The 16,955-nt window shown below is 43.6% G+C and overlaps 1 protein-coding gene and 1 pseudogene across 1 annotated transcript in view; one reads left to right on the plus strand and one right to left on the minus strand.

Moving 5' to 3' along the window:
- CHRNB3 (cholinergic receptor nicotinic beta 3 subunit) overlaps window positions 1–13,977 on the plus strand; it is a 38,402-nt gene extending 24,425 nt beyond the window's left edge. The window contains exons 4-6 of the mRNA XM_002819049.6: window positions 7,294–7,403; window positions 8,024–8,906; window positions 12,854–13,977. Coding sequence (XP_002819095.2) covers window positions 7,294–7,403; window positions 8,024–8,906; window positions 12,854–12,988 — 1,128 coding nt within the window. The 3' untranslated portion in view covers window positions 12,989–13,977. The remainder of the gene's footprint in view (window positions 1–7,293; window positions 7,404–8,023; window positions 8,907–12,853) is intronic.
- On the minus strand, window positions 3,240–3,927 carry LOC112134653 (ribosomal protein uL30-like; annotated as a pseudogene).
- Window positions 13,978–16,955: the final 2,978 nt, after the last annotated feature.

Raw genomic sequence — 16,955 nt, forward strand, 5'->3', positions numbered from 1 at the left:
GCCAGGCGTGGTGGCTCACGCCTGTAATCCTAGCACTTTGGGAAGCCGAGGCGGGTGGATCACTTGAGGTCAGGAATTCGAGACCAGCCTGACTGACATGGCAAAACCCCATCTGTACTAAAAATACAAAAATTAGCCAGGCCTGGTGGCACATCCCAGCTACTGGAGAGGCTGAGGCAGGAGAATGGCTTGAACCCAGGAAGCGGAGGTTGCAGTGAGTGGAGATCGCGCCACTGCACTCCAGCCTGGGCGACAGAGTGAGACTCCATTAAAAAGAAAAAAAAAAAAGATCTCTTGGTGCACCCCTCCTTCCCGTGGCCTTGCCGAAGCAGAGGACGACCAAAGGCCTGTGTCCCTGTGGCGCATTCCTCATCTCATAATTCTCCCATTGTTCATCACTGCACTTGGACACAGTAGAGTATGCTTTTTCGTATAATTCCCCCGACTTTTATTCATGTATTTACTTATTTATTTTGAAACAGGGCCTTGCTCTGTCTCCAAGGCTGGAATGCAGTGGTGCAATCACAGGTGCCTGCAGCCTTGAACAGCCAGGCTCAAGTGATCCTCCCACTTCAGCCTCCAAAGTAGTTGGGACCACAGACACACAACTACATCCGGCTAATTTTTGTTGTTGTTTATTTTTTGAAGAGATGGGGTTTCCCCGTGTTGCCCAGGCTGGTCTCAAACTCTTGGGCTCAAGCGACCCACCTGCCTCAGCCTTCCAGAGTGCAGGGGGTTACAGATGTGAGCCACCTTGCCCAGCTCCCCGTTGAGGGGGTGGCTTTAACAGATATTTTACTGTTACTTATATATTTTACTATTTAGATATTTACTCATATATTTTACTGTTTAGATATTTACTAAAATATCATAAGTAATAGGATATCCTATTACTTAAATATTTTACTATTGCTTATATTTTATTATTACTTTTAACAGATATTTCACTGTATTTTACTGTTTGCCTTTTAACAGGTGTTTTGCTATTAAGGCCAAACAGTTTTTCTGTTTTATCATTGTTTTTTTGTTTTCTCTCTTTGATGGAGAGATGGAATGAGCTGCTGTTTAGCCTGAGTACACCGTTGTGCTTTATATCTATCAGCACCAGAAATACCCCTGAGAGCTGAGCCATAGAAAGCTTGCTAGAAACAACTGAACTTATGAAGCATTTTAAGCTATAGGTTTTCCCACTGCAATGCATCATGGGGAGAGGTAAAAGCGTGGAGGATCTGGCTTCAGGCAGACCTTAGCTTAAAGCCCATTAAGGCCACCAGGCTGCACATTTCCTGGGGGCCCCCTTCACAGCAGACTCAGTGTGCAGGGCACCTCTGGAGTTGTGGCTGCACGGATGACCCAGCCATGTGCAGCAGCCTTGAATCCCGTTTCCCTCACTGACTGGCTGTGTGGCCTTGGACAGGTATTTGAACTCTCTAAGCACTGGTTGCCTCATCTAATACAGCATTAATAAATATTTATTATATTTTAGGCCGGTTGTGGTGGCTCACGCCTGTAATCCCAACATTTTGGGAGGCTAAGGCAGGTGGATTACCTGAAGTCAGGAGTTCGAGACCAGCCTGGCCAAAATGGTGAAACCCTGTCTCTATTAAAAATACAAAAATTAGCTGGGCATGATGGTGGATGCCTGTAATACCAGCTACTAAGGAGGCTGAGGCAAGAGAATCGCTTGAACCCTGGAGGCAGAGGTTGCAGTGAGCCAAGATTGCACCATTGTACTCCAGCCTGGGCGACAAGAGCGAAACTCCATCTCAAAAAAAAAAAAGAAAAAGAAAAGAAACCTAGGCTGGACGCAGTGGCTCACGCCTGTAATCCCAGCATATTGGGAGGCTGAGGCGGGCAGATCACCTGGTCAGGAGTTTGAGACCAGCCTGACCAACATGACAAAACCCCAAACAAACCTCAGGAAACTTGTAATAGAAGGAATCCTCCTTAATCTAATAAAGGATATTTACAAAAACCCCCAACACCTAACATAAACACTTAATGGTGAACAACTAAATGCTTTCCCCCAAAGTTCAAGAACAAGGCAAGGATATCTTACTTAACATAATACTACTCAGTAATTTTTTTTTTTTTTTTTGGAATATAGACTCACAGCAGAGACAAGTGAACATTTATTTTTATGCCTTTCTTCCTATGTGTATTTCAAGTCTTTTTCAAACAAAGGCCCCAGGAATCTCCGGATTCAATTATGTCCCTGGGGTTGGTCGACCGCTACAGGAGTCTTAGGGAGCATTGGACAAATGCTAGAGTTACTCATTTACCAACATTAAACTCTAGGATAGAAGATGCAGCAAAGCAGGACTCCTTCCTCCATGGAATGTGCTGATTTCAGACGAGGCGGCAGCCAATGTAGAAAACGCTGGAATTTGCCAGGCGCAGCGGCTCACGCCTGTAATCCCAGTACTTTGGGAGGCCGAGGCGGGCGGATCACCTGAGGTCAGGAGGTCGAGACCATCCTGGCCAACACAGTGAAACCCCAGCTCTACTAAAAATACAAAAAAAATTAGCCAGGCGTGGTGGCAGGCGCCTGTCGTCCCAGCTACTTGGGAGGCTGAGGTGGGAGAATTGGCTTGAACCCGGGAGATGGAGGTTGCAGTGAGCCGAGATTGTGCCACTGCACTCCAGCCTGGGCAACAGAGTGAGACTCAGTCTCAAAAAAAAAAAAAAAAGAAAACACCGGAATTTTTTCCTTGGAACTGGACTGTGATGAGAGGTGCTTGCCATAAACATAAGCTACTGTCTTTTCTTTTTTCTTTCTTTCTTTTTTTTTTTTTTTTTTTTGAGACAGAGTTTTGCTCTTATTGCCCAGGCTGGAGTGCAATGGCCCAATCTCGGCTCACCGCAACCTCCACCTCCAGGGTTCATGCAATTCTCCTGCCTCAGCCTCCCTAGTAGCTGGGATTATAGGCATGTGCAACCATGCCCGGCTAATTTTTGTATTTTTAGTAGAGATGGGGTTTCTCCATGTTGATCAGGCTGGTCTCAAACTCCCGACCTCAAGTGATCTGCCCACCTCGGCCTCCCAAAGTGTTGGGATTACAGGCGTGAGCCACCGCACCCGGCCAGCTACTCTCTTTTCCTTGACCCTTCCTTTCCAGTTTTTGAAGATAAAGCAGGGAATAATCTTCTGTGAAGATACTTGATAAAAATTCCCCCAAATACAAAAACACATGCTTCCACTTCATTGATAAAAATTTACTGCAGTTTGGCACCTGGGTCTAGTTCAGCCGATGGATGCATTCACCCTGCTAGCCAGGTATGCCCATCTCCTTGAGGAAGCCCACTCTATTTGTGGTAGCATGACGGGCCACTGAGAGGTGGAAAGGGCACAAGAACCATGAGATCTCCTGGAAATGCTTCCCCAGGTGCTCCTCAATCACTGTGTTGTCTGTCAGAGGGATGGTCTTATTCTTGACCTTGACTTGTCCACGTTTCAAAATGAGTTCCCAGACAGACTTCAGATTTGGAAATCCCTAGGTCACATAAGTTTCCACTATACGCAGCATTTTTAGGTTCTGGGGGGTGACTTTTACAAAGACACCACTAAAAATTTTCTTTAGGCGACGTCTCGCAATGGTTCTCTGCACCAGTAAACTCACGCCATCAATCCTTTCGATGCGTACAACAAAGGCCAAGGAATGTTTATCTGGCAATTCCAAGGTGTGGTTTCACTTCTACTCCTCTGAGACGCACCTTGTCACGTTTCTGTCACCAGGAATCATGTAGGAATGATTCCAGTTGTTTAAACCTGAGCCCTTTTCCTTTTCTCTGCTCCTTCTTTGCCAAAAGTGCCTGCTTTGCCTGGGTGGCTTTGAGGGCTTCATAAGCCGTCCTCATTTTCAGGAGATTTTCTGGAACCAAACAGATTTTTCTTTGCTCTTGCTCTGCCATCTTTCTAGTGTTGCAGCTACTACTACTAAGTAATTAAAGCAAGGAAAAGCAGTCAAAGTTATTCGGATTGGAAAGGAAGAAATAAAACGCTCCACTTGCAAATGACATAATTGTCTATGTAGAAAATCTACAGAAAAGATCCCAAAACTAAATGAGCTAAGCCAGGTCACAGGACATAGGGTCAATATGCAAAAGTCAATTGTATATATAGATACTAACAATGAACGACTGGAATTTTAAAAATTAAATGACTTTTTTTTTTTTTTTGAGATAGAGTCTAGCTCTGTCATCCAGAGTCTAGCTCTGTCATCCAGGCTGGAGTGCAGTGGTGCAATCTCAGTTCACTGCAACCTCCGCCCCCAAGTTCAAGCGATTCTCCTACCTCAGCCTCCTAAGTAGCTGGGATTACAGGCACCCACCATCATGCCCGGCTAATTTTTGTAGAGACAAGGTTTCACCATGTTGGCCAGGCTCGTCATGAACTCCTGACTTCAGGTGATCCACCCGCCTTGGCCTGCCAAAGTGCTAGGATTACAGGCGTGAGCCACTGCCCCTGGCCTATGTAAGTATAAATCTAACTAAATATGTGCAATGCCTGTAAGCCTAAAACTGCAAAACACTAACAAAATAACAACAACAAAAAATCAAGACCTAAGTAAATGGAGACATAGATAATATTCCTGGGCCAGGAGAATCTATATTATGATGCCAGTTCTCACCAAATTAATCTGTATATTCAAATCAATCACAATTAAAATCTTGGCAGGATATCTTATAGATAGCCACAAGCAGATTCAAAAATTTACCTAAAGCTATAATAACCAAGACAGTGTGATATTGTCAAAAAGACAGATGCACAGGGCCGGGCGCTGTGGCTCACACCTATAGTCCCAGCATTTTGGGAGGCCAAGGTGGCTGGATCACTTGAGGTCAGGAGTTCGAGACCAGACTGGCCAACATAGTGAAACCCTGTCTCTACTAAAAACACAAAAATTAGCCGGGTATGGTGGCACATGCCTATAATCCCAGCTACTTGGGAGGCTGAAGCATGAGAATTACTTGAACCTGGGAGGTGGAAGTTGCAGTGAGACGAGATTGCACCACTGCACTCCAGCCTGGGGGATAGAGTGAGACTCTGTCTCGAAAAAAAAAAGAAAAAAGAAAGACAGATACACAGATCAGTGAAACAGAACAGTCCAGAATGGACCCATGCACATACACAGTTAACTACATTTTGACAAATGTACAAAGGAAGTTCCATGGATGTTTAGTCTTCTCCACAAAAGGTGCTGAGACAATTGGACACTCACATGCAAAAGAAAATGAACCTCAACCCATTCCTGCACCTTTATAAAAGATTAACGGAAAATGGATCTTAGACCTAAGTGGAGGCTGGTGGGTCACAAGGTCAAGAGATTGAGACCATCCTGGCCAACAAGGTGAAACCCCATCTCTACTAAAAATACAAAAATCAGCTGGGCGTGGTGGCGGGGGCTGATTACAAAAGGGTGGCACCTGGGAAATATTTTGGGCAAAAAAACTGTTTTGGCATCTTAATGCCTGCCGTTATTATACAGCTATTTGCATTAATAAGTGTAAACCAAAGAGTGAATTTTACTGTAAGTAAATTTTTACAAAGTGCATAAAGTGGAATTGAAACAAACCACAAATGCTACTATAAGTGAGTTCCCTCCAAGATCTCTGAGACTCAGACCTACCAATGATAGTAAGAGTCTCCTCAGCAGGAGACAAATTATTCCTAGGAAGGAGATTATATTTGCTCTTCAAAATAGGAAGAGGAGGAAGAAAAAAAGAAGCCCATGAGCACCAAGTAAACATAGTGAATACTTTATTATTGGGCTCTTAAATTGTCAGTTTCATATACATGATTTCCCATAAATATCATGCCATTGGCCGGGCACAGTGGCTCACGCCTGTAATCCCAGCACTTTGGGAGGCCGAGGCGGGTGGATCACGAGGTCAGGAGATCGAGACCATCCTGGCTAACACGGTGAAACCCCGTCTCCGCTAAAAAATACAAAAAAAATTAGCCGGGCGTGGTGGCGGGCGCCTGTAGTCCCAGCTACTCGGGAGGCTGACGCAGGAGAATGGCATGAACCTGGGAGGCAGAGCTTGCAGTGAGCCGAGATCACGCCACTGCACTCCAGCCTGGGCAACAGAGCGAGATTCCGCCTCAAAAACATAAATAAATAAAATAAATAAATATCATGCCATTTTGTTATACTTCAGATTCTAGCTTTTTAAAGGCCTATACATCTTAAACTTTGTTTTTTGGGGATCAAGTCTCAAAAATGTTGTCTAAGATAGACAATGTTTCCTCTGGGGTGTGGAGTTCCACCATTTGTCAGGCATCATGCATATTTCAGTATTTTACTATCTAGTGACATCATCCATCTGCTGACTCCTGATGTTTTAATGACAAAGTTGGCATCACTGGGCTCCAGGAAGCGTCATGTTGGGCATGCCCTTCTAACTCTCTGAACTCCTGCATCCTTACTCACCTATCCACATGAGGGGCTGTAGAATAGAAAAATTTAATTTTCAGGTCAGATTTCCTATGATTCTGGACCCAAAAATCTTTTTAATAGAGTCCACTCTGCTGTGATTGGGTCATCCATACATCATCCTCTTGACCTTCACAGTCTGATCAATTCATGGCCAGGTTTATTTATCTAGATTCATCAGCCCCTGTAAAATATGCCATGTGATTTCATCCTTATGAAGAAAAATGTGTAAGCACCTGGAGGCTAACAATATTAGGAATGTAATTTAAAATTATAATTGGGAGCTCCAAAAATAAATTCAGATTAAAACTTAAAAGAAAATGCTGGGAAAACATTTTTTATTGGATACAAGTTCTAATGTGATCAAGAAGAATTCATGGAAAATGGATGTCTCATATTAACATAGCAGGTGGATGTTCGTCGAAGCCTCTTGAGTGGTGTTCAAAATCACTTGTACCTGTTAGCATGTAATTAAAGTGTCACTGGACCCACCCTCCTAGAATAAACTGAATTAGACACATCATTGCTTTTCTTTTGTTTGTTAAGAGAAAATAGGCTGAAAAGATAGACCATGAATTAATGGCATCTGTTGTAGAGCCTCTTCGTGGTGAGGCAGATAACGGTAATTTTGGAAATATGTAACATGCAAAGTACGTGGGCCTGGGTGAGATCAGAGGCCAGGCTGGCTCAAGGTGAATCCTGTACTGAGTCCCCAGTAGGGTCACACAGTCCAACCGGGACAATTTCCTTTTCTTAATAAAACAGTGGCTTGGTAAAGCTAACAGAAACTTGAAGATTTCAAGATCTAATACACTGAACTTTCAGCATAAAATCACAGTGTACTAATTTCATGCAGGAATGGACAGACCACAAGTTACGCTGGAATCCTGATGATTATGGTGGGATCAATTCCATTAAAGTTCCATCAGAATCTCTGTGGCTTCCTGACATAGTTCTCTTTGAAAAGTAAGTATCACATTGTTTTTTACTTTTGGGGAAAAAAATAAATTTTTAAAAAAGTGAAAAAAAGAAAAATAAATATCACAGAAGAAAACGATTTTGGTCAGATTAACACTAGGAATAGAAAATTCTGATTCAGGCAAAATACTTAAAAGAAATATTGAACTTTAAATTTAAAAAAATTGTTTATTAAAACAGTCGCCTGGCGTTGTGGTAGAAAAGTCCTAAAATAGGGCAGGGTGCAGTGGCTCATGCCTGTAATCCCAGCACTTTGGGAGGCCGAGGCAGGCGATTCATGAGGTCAGGAGTTCGGGACCAGCCTGGCCAACATGGTGAAACCCTATCTCTACTAAAAATACAAAAACTTAGCTGGGCATAGTGGCCGGTGCCTGTAATCCCAGCTACTCAGGAGGCTGAAGCAGGAAAATTGCTTGAACCTGGGAGGCAGAGGTTGCAGTGAGCCGAGATGGCGCCACCGCACTCCAGCCCGGGTGATAGAGTGAGACTCCATCTCAAAAAAGAAAAGAAAAGAAAAGTCATAAAATAGAAATAGTCAATGCTGGGAAAAAGAACAAAAACTAGCAGGTGCTCCACCGACTGCTAAGGTGAAACTGCTTTGATTGCAGCGCTGACGGCCGTTTCGAAGGCTCCCTGATGACCAAGGTCATTGTGAAATCAAACGGAACTGTTGTCTGGACCCCTCCTGCCAGCTACAAAAGCTCCTGCACCATGGACGTCACGTTTTTCCCGTTCGACCAACAGAACTGCTCCATGAAGTTTGGATCCTGGACTTATGATGGCACCATGGTTGACCTCATTTTGATCAATGAAAATGTCGACAGAAAAGACTTCTTCGATAATGGAGAATGGGAAATACTGAACGCAAAGGGGATGAAGGGAAACAGAAGGGACGGCGTGTACTTTTATCCCTTTATCACGTATTCCTTCGTCCTGAGACGCCTGCCTTTATTCTATACCCTCTTTCTCATCATCCCCTGCCTAGGGCTGTCTTTCCTAACAGTTCTTGTGTTCTATTTACCTTCGGATGAAGGAGAAAAACTTTCATTATCCACATCGGTCTTGGTTTCTCTGACAGTTTTCCTTTTAGTGATTGAAGAAATCATCCCATCATCTTCCAAAGTCATTCCTCTCATTGGAGAATACCTGCTGTTCATCATGATTTTCGTGACCCTGTCCATCATTGTTACCGTGTTTGTCATTAACGTTCACCATAGATCTTCTTCCACATACCACCCCATGGCCCCCTGGGTTAAGAGGCTCTTTCTGCAGAAACTTCCAAAATTACTTTGCATGAAAGACCACGTGGATCGCTACTCATTCCCGGAGAAAGATGACAGTCAACCAGTAGTGAAAGGCAAAGCCCTCGAAAAAAAGAAACAGAAACAGCTTAGTGATGGAGAAAAAGTTCTGGTTGCTTTTTTGGAGAAAGCTGCTGATTCCATTAGATACATTTCAAGACATGTGAAGAAAGAACATTTTATCAGCCAGGTGAGTAAACTGGTATTCCTGATAATGCTGCCATAAAGGTAGGCCAAAGACAAATATTTTGACATCTGTTTACAATAAAATATTGTCATGGTTTAAATGTGACATTATAAGACATGCTTTTTATACATATAACATTTAAAGCAAGCCCTGACATAACATAGTGATATTAGTATGAATTTTTAGGAAGTAGTTCACAAAAACATAAGGAGCAAAAGTGAAGCAACTGTTGATTAAGCAACATTGTTTCTTATAATTGTTTCTTATAAAAAAATTGTTTCTTATAATTCTATATTAAATAATTCAATTACACATTTTAAGTTGGTTATCCTGGTTTCTGGTAATTTGTCTCTCATTTTTCACAGGATGATAAATATGTTCAACCACAGTATTTAGAAATAAAAGATCAGAAAGAATGAGATTTTTAAATTAATATAAAATGTAGTGTTACAACATATATTTTGGTGAGGAAAGAGGATGTGGTTATTTAGTTTACAGATTTTTTTTTTAAGTGTGAGCCAGGCACAGTGGCTCATACCTGTAATCCCAGCACTTTGGGAGGCCAAGGCGGGTGGATCACTTGAGCACAGGAGATCGAGACCAGCCTGGGCAACATAGTGAGACCCTGTCTCTACAAAAAATTTAAAAATTAACTGGGTGTGGGTGGGCATGCTTGTCCTAGCACTTTGGGAGGCTGAGGCAGGAGGATGACTTGAGGCCAGAATTGAGACCAGCCTGGACAATAAAGCAAGACCCTCATCTCAGAAAAAAAAAAAGAAGAAGAAAAAAGAGAAGGAGAAAGAAAAGAAGTAGTGTGGGAAGAGTGTGAATTTCAGACTGAAAACAGTCCTGGGTTCAGATCATAATCTGAATGACTTAAGACAAGTTACTTAACCTGAGCCTCAGTTTTCTGAACCCTACCTTGAAAAGTTTGTGTGAGGATTAAATGACATAAAATACAAACATGCACAGTGTACCCAGCACACAGGGGCTCAGCTCCATTGTATAAGCAGTCAACAAGTGTGAATTTTCACCTTTCTAATTATCATCCTCATCCTTCTTTTTTTTTTTTTTTGAGATGGAGTCTTGCTCTGTCACCCAGGTTGGAGTGCGGTGGCGTGATCTCAGCTCACTACAACCTCCGCCCGCTGGGTTCAAGCGATTCTCCTGTCTCAGCCTCCCGAGTAGCTGGGACTACAGTTACACACCACCATGTGGTACCTGGCTAATTTTTCTTGTATTTTCAGTAGAGATGGGGTTTTGCCATGTTGGCCAGAATGGTCTCGAACTCCTGACCTAGGGTGATCCACTGCCTCAGCCTCCCAAAGTGCTGAGATTACAGGCATGAGCCACCATGACCAGCCCATCCTTCTAAACAGTCCTTCCCCAGTGGAATGAAAATATTATTTGACGTGCAGATTTTCAGCGTAAAAAGTGATCTGTTGGGACGGGCACGGTGGCTCATGCCTGTAATCCCAGCACTTTGGGAGGCCAAGGTGAGTGGATCACGAGGTCAACAGATCAAGACCATCCTGGCCAACCTGGTGAAACCCGATCTCTACTAAAAATACAAAAATTAGCCATGTGTTGTGGCAGGCGCCTGTAGTCCCAGCTACTTGGGAGGCTGAGGCAGGAGAATCACTTGAACCTGGGAGACAGAGGTTGCAGTGAGCTGAGAGTGCACCACTGCACTCCACTCCAGCCTGGCGACAGAGCGAGACTCCATCTCAAAAAAAAAAGAAAAAGAAAAGTGATCTGTTGCCTAAAGCAAGTTACATATTTTCAGTTTATATAATAACTTCAATTTATAGGGTTCAAGTATTTTACTCTAAAATTGATGAAAATTGGTGCCAAGAGCCTGATCTCATAAACAAACTGATGAAAGAATTTTTTTTTTTTTTGAGATGGAGTCTCTCTCTGTCGCCCAGGCTGGAGTGCAGTAGCTCGATCTCGGCTCACTGCAAGCTCCGCCTCCCAGGTTCGTGCCATTCTCTAGTCTCAGCCTCCCGAGTAGCTGGGACTACAGGTGCCCACCACCACGCCTGGCTAATTTTCTGTATTTTTAGTAGAGACAGGGTTTCACTGTGTTAACCAGGATGATCTCAATTTCCTGACCTCGTGATCCGCCCACGTCGGCCTCCCAAAGTGCTGGGATTACAGGCCTGAGCCACCGCACCTGGCCAAGAATTTTTTTTAGAAATATCCTTCTACATTTTCTCTTGCGTTCACAGACACTGCCTCATATATCCTCTCTCTTAACAATCTGTCATGTTTTTCATCCACTTAAAATTGTTTTTAAAAGCCCTAGAAAAGTGACTGCTGCTAAACAAGAAACATTCAGCTGTCAAGTTGGGAGGATTTTTTTGTTTGTTTCTTTTAAAAACACTAATCTTTTAAAAACACTAATACAGGGCCGGGCGCGGTAGCTCACGCCTGTAATCCCAGGACTTTGGGAGGCCAAGGCCGGCGGATCTCGAGGTCAGGAGATGGAGACCATCCTGGCTAACAGGGTGAAACCCCGTCTCTGCAAAAAATACAAAAAATGAGCCGGGTGTGGTGGCGGGCGCCTGTAGTCCCAGCTACTCGGGAGGCTGAGGCAGGAGAATGGTGTGAACCCGGGAGGCGGAGCTTGCAGTGAGCCAAGATCATGCCACTGCACTCCAGCCTGGGCGACAGAGCAAGACTCCGTCTCAAAAAACAAACAAACAAACAAAAAAAGCACTAATACAGGCCGGGTGTGGTAGCTCACACCTGTAATCCTAGAACTTTGGGAGGCCGAGGCAGGTGGATCACCTGAGGTCAGCAGCTCGAGACCAACCTGGCTAACATGGTGAAACCCCGTCTCTACTAAAAATACAAAAATTAGCTAGGCATGGTGACGAGTGCCTGTAATCCCAGTTACTCGGGAGGCTGAGGCAGGAGAATCACTTAAACCTAGGAGGTGGAGGTTGCAGTGAGCCAAGATTGCACTACTGCAGCCTGGGTGGCAGAGCGAGACTATATCTCAAAAAAGCAAAACAAAACAAAACAAAAACCTAATACAAAGATTTCTTTTTTTTTTCCCCAAGACGGAGGACATTTATTTACTCTAGAGGGATGAGGACTCCCCTTCCTTTCAGACTTCCCCAGCCAGTTGTGCCTTGACTTTGTGTTTATGGACCTGTTGCCCACTCTCTGCACCTCCCCTTCCTAATAAAGGGGACTCAGTCTCTTGTCTCCTTCATGAATTCCTGTCTTGTCCTGGTCGGTTCTTCTCCTTGGCAGCACCCTTCCTTCTGGAGCTGCAGCACAGGTGGAGTGGAAGAAAAGAAACCCTGTGACATTTGGCCACGAAAACTCTTAAATTATAAATTTGTGACTCTTTTCATACGTGTATCAGGAAGCACCCTAGTAAGATATACTGGCTGACTAAGATATGCTCCGTCTCCTGGGTTCAAGCAATTCTGCCTCAGCCTCCCAAGTAGCTGAGATTACAGGTGCCCACCACCATGTCCAGCTAATTTTTGTATTTTTAGTAGACAGGGAGTTTCACCATGTTGGCCAGGCTGGTCTCAAACTCCTGACCTCAGGTGATCCCCCCGCCCCAGGCCTCCCAAAGTGCTGGGATTACAGGCGTGAGCCACCGCACCTGGCCTATACTGGCTCTTTATTCATGTAAAAATCAGACTTTTCCCATTCTGATCAGGAATGTTGACATATGCATTCAGAATTCTATTGTTTCTATTTTCCTTCTTCAGTGCTGATGAGAGTGTTCCAAGCTGCTTCTTTTGGGTACAATTAGTGAAGTCCCTGAAAGAACCTGAGCCTGTAGTGTGGTGGGACATTAGATGCATTTTGAAAACTTAAGTAAATGCTATAAATCTGAATGTTACTCTTTTTAAATCCCTTGAGATGAATACAGAACAGTTGCTTGGTGTCTTGAGTGAAAGGCATCTTTTTCTCTTTTGCAGGTAGTACAAGACTGGAAATTTGTAGCTCAAGTTCTTGACCGAATCTTCCTGTGGCTCTTTCTGATAGTGTCAGTAACAGGCTCGGTTCTGATTTTTACCCCTGCTTTGAAGATGTGGCTACATAGTTACCATTAGGAATTTAAAAGACATAAGACTAAATTACACCTTAGACCTGACATCTGGCTATTGCACAGACAGAATCCAAATGCATGTGCTTGTTCTATGAACCCCAATTGCGTTGTCTTTGTGGAAATGGAACATCTCCTCATGGGAGAAACTCTGGTAAATGTGCTCATTTGTGGTTGCCATGAGAGTGAGCTGCTTTTAAAGAAAGTGGAGCCTCCTCAGACCCCTGCCTTGGCTTCCCCAGACATTCGGGGAGGGATCATAGGTCCAGGCTTGGGCTCACATGTGACCAGAGTGCACAAAAAGCTGTTGCTACTTGGTGGAGGAACACCTCCTAGAAGCAGCAGGCCTCGGTGGTGGGGGAGGGGGGATCCACCTGGAATTTAAGGAGGTCTCAGTGTCGAGCTGTCTGTGTGGGCAGAGCCTGGATCTCCCACCCTGCACTGGCCTCCTTGGTGGTTTCGTCTGAGCTGCAAACTGGGGCCGTGTTGTGCTTCCGTAGCAATGGGCCAGGCAAATCTCAACAAGGGTTTGGGGATTACACTGGCAGGACAGCTGGCACTGCACACTTAACAATAACACAGATTCCAAGATGCCTGGCCTACCGAAGCAGGTGTTATTCATGGTCTATTCCCAGCATGATAAGGCTTTCAGATGGTGAAACTGGAGCCCACTGTGAGCTGTGACTTGCTTTAAGGTCATGAATACCAAAATAACTTACAATAGAAACAAAGCCCTTTGCTACCAGAAGTGGATTCATTAATACCCATTATCTTTTCCTAGTAAACTAGTGTACAGAACATTCTCTGATTAATGGTTTTTGATGTCATCTCATCTAATCAGATCCATACCAACACTATCCCCTAGGATCCACCTTCTGTTTCCCTGTCTCCTGGCACCTGGGTGGGCTTCACCCCCACTCACCATCATTCCTTCTCTAAGACTCCGAGGGGAGTCTGCTCAGGTTCTTCTTGCCCTCCAAAATTGCTGCCGCCGCCAAATCCTTCCTGCATTTTAGCTTAAAGCAATTTTTCTCTCTGCCCAGTTATAAATCCAAATCCCTTTCTGGAGTACTTTTAGGCATGGCTCTTGCAAGCAGTTTGCAATCTAGGCTGGGTGGAGTGGCTCACACCTGTAATCCTAGAACTTTGGGAGGTCAAATCAGGAGGATTGCTTGAGGCTAGGAGTTTGAGACCAGCCTGCTCTCTACAGCAAAACCCTGTCTCTACAAAAAATTTAAAAAATTAAAATTTTAACAATTTTAAATGGTGACGTGTGCCTACAGTCTCAGTTACTCAGGAGGCTGAAATGGAAGGATCACTTGAACCCAGTAGTTGGAGGCTGCAGTGAGCCATGATTGCTCCACTGCACTCCAGCCTGGGTGACAGAGCAAGATGCAGTCTCTTAAAAAAATCTAAGTGGCTGGGCGTAGTGGCTCACACCTGTAATCCCAGCACTTTGGGAGGTCAAGGCGGATGGATCGCAAGCAAGGTCAGGAGATCGAGACCATCCTGGCTAACACAGTGAAACCCCATCTCTACTAAAAATACAAAAAATTAGCCAGGTCCATGCCTATAGTCCCAGCTACTTGAGAGGCTGAGGCAGGAGAATCACTTAAACCCGGGAGGCAGAGCTTGCAATGAGCCGAGATCGCGCCACTGCACTCCAGCCTAGACAACAGAGCAAGATTCCATTTAAAAAAAAAAAAATCTAAGCATGAAACACCTTCACATATTGTTACCAGTGATATGTTCGTCTTATTAATGCCATTTAGTTTGTGGTTTCTGTATAACATTTTCTTGTTCCTTCACCTTTTTCCCTTCACCTTTTTCCCCCCTTTTTCAGCCTTGGCCGAGTTTGTAGTTTGTCCATTCCTTCTTACCTTTAATGGCTTGAAAGTTACATGTCCACTTCTATTAATTTATTAATAAACATTCAACTTTTTAAATCAATGTTGAGAATTAGTGTTTGTGGCTGCCACTTTCTACACAAAATAATTTCTTTAGGACCCTCACTTCCCCTCACCTTCATTTCACTTTTATCACCTTCCACATTTTCTTTACATCATCCAGAATTTTAGTTCTATATGATTAATTTTTATATTATGTGTTCCTTTCCCTAAGAACCATGTATTGACCACACATTTTGTCCACAACCACATGGCAAACAATTTCATATCTTTGTTCATCACTGTTTTGTATCTTAAGCATTCCTCTTTTTCTGCTTCATTTCTTCCATTATTTCAGAAGAACATGTCTTCAAGTAATTCTTTCAGGAAATATTTGAGTGTGGTAACCTTCTTGAACCCTTGCTTTTCCGAAATTGTAATTTATTTTGCCCTCACATTTAAATAATGGATTGGCTGGGTATGGAATTCTGGTTCAAAATCATTTTCCCTCGGAGCTTTGAAAACATTATTGTATAATATCCCATGCTCTAGATGGGAAGCATGCTGGGGTTGATTATTATTCCTAACCTGATGGGTCCCTCTAGGGTTTCAGTTTCCCAGTCAGTAATAAGAAGTATTGACGAAAAGAGTCAAACTCTGCAAAATATTTGAAGAGATGTATTCTGAGCCAAATATGAGTGATCATGACCTGTGACATAGCCCTCAGGAGATCCTGAGGACATGTGCCTAAGGTGGTCAGGGCACAGCCTAGTTTTATACATTTTAGGGAGACAGGAGACATCAATCAAATACATGTAAGGTTTACAATGGTTCTTTTTTTTTTTTTTTTTTTTGAGATGAAGTCTCGCTCTGTCACCCAGGCTGGAGTGCAGTGGCGCGATCTCCGCTCACTGCAAGCTCCGCCTCCCGGGTTCACGCCATTCTCCTGCCTCAGCCTCCCTAGTAGCTGGGACTACAGGCGCCAGCCACCATGCCCAGCTAATTTTTTGTATTTTTAGTAGAGACGGGGTTTCTCCGTGTTAGCCAGGATGGTCTCGATCTCCTGACCTCGTGATCCGCCCACCTCGGCCTCCCAAAGTGCTGGAATTACAGTGGTGAGCCACCGCGCCCGGTCTACAATGGTTCTATCTGGAAGGGCAGGACAACTCAAAGCAGGGGGGTTGGAGGGGGTTTCCAAGTCATAGGTAGATTTTAAAATTTTCTGATTAGCAATTGGTTGAAAGAGTTATTATCAATAGAAAGGAATGTCTGGTTGTTGACAACGAGGGATTGTGGAGATCAAGGTTTTCTCATGCAGATGAAGCCTCCAAGTAGCAGGCTTCAGAGAGAAGAGATTGCAAATGTCCCTTATCAGACTTCAGATCGGTGTTGATGTTAATTCTGGTTGGCTTTTCCTGAATTCCAAAAAGGAGGAGGGTATAGTGAGGCATGTCTGAACCCCACTTCCATCATGGCCTGAACAGGATTTTCAGATTAATTTTGGACTGCCTTGGCCAAAAGGAGGGGACCATTCAGATGGTTGGGAGGCCTTAGAATTTTAGTTTTGGTTTATAGGAGTTATGATTCATGCATGACCTTTGAAGCTCTCCCCTGCTCTAAATTTCTATACTTTGGATAATTTTACTGGAGCTTTCACAGTTTTTAAACCACACAACTCATTATAACTTTGTTCCTTTGGGAAAATTGAATCTGCTTTATCAGTACTTCAGGATGGGATTTGCAGGAATATATTGTGATGAAAATCAAGGATTCCTTGCCTTAAATTATTGATGGGATTGTGGATTCAAAGGGCAAGCCACTATTCCTCTCCTTTTTATTGAGAATACTATTGACTTTAACAAACCACTTAACTTTAACTCTTAGTTTGCTAGGTAAATGATGTCAATCTAAAATAATCAAAAGGGTCAGAATCTAGTTTAAGCAGTTTGTTCAAGTGCAAAGTTTGAGGACAACCCTCCCAGGAAGCACAGATTCCAAAGAATGGAAGTCAGCATTCCAAAGTTAGAAATTTGGGATCACTTTTATAGACAAAGCTTAGCGAAGTTTAACAGAATTTCAATCTCTTTC

The sequence above is a fragment of the Pongo abelii genome, chromosome 7, assembly GCF_028885655.2.
Source record: "Pongo abelii isolate AG06213 chromosome 7, NHGRI_mPonAbe1-v2.0_pri, whole genome shotgun sequence".
Taxonomy (NCBI): Eukaryota; Metazoa; Chordata; class Mammalia; order Primates; family Hominidae; genus Pongo; species Pongo abelii.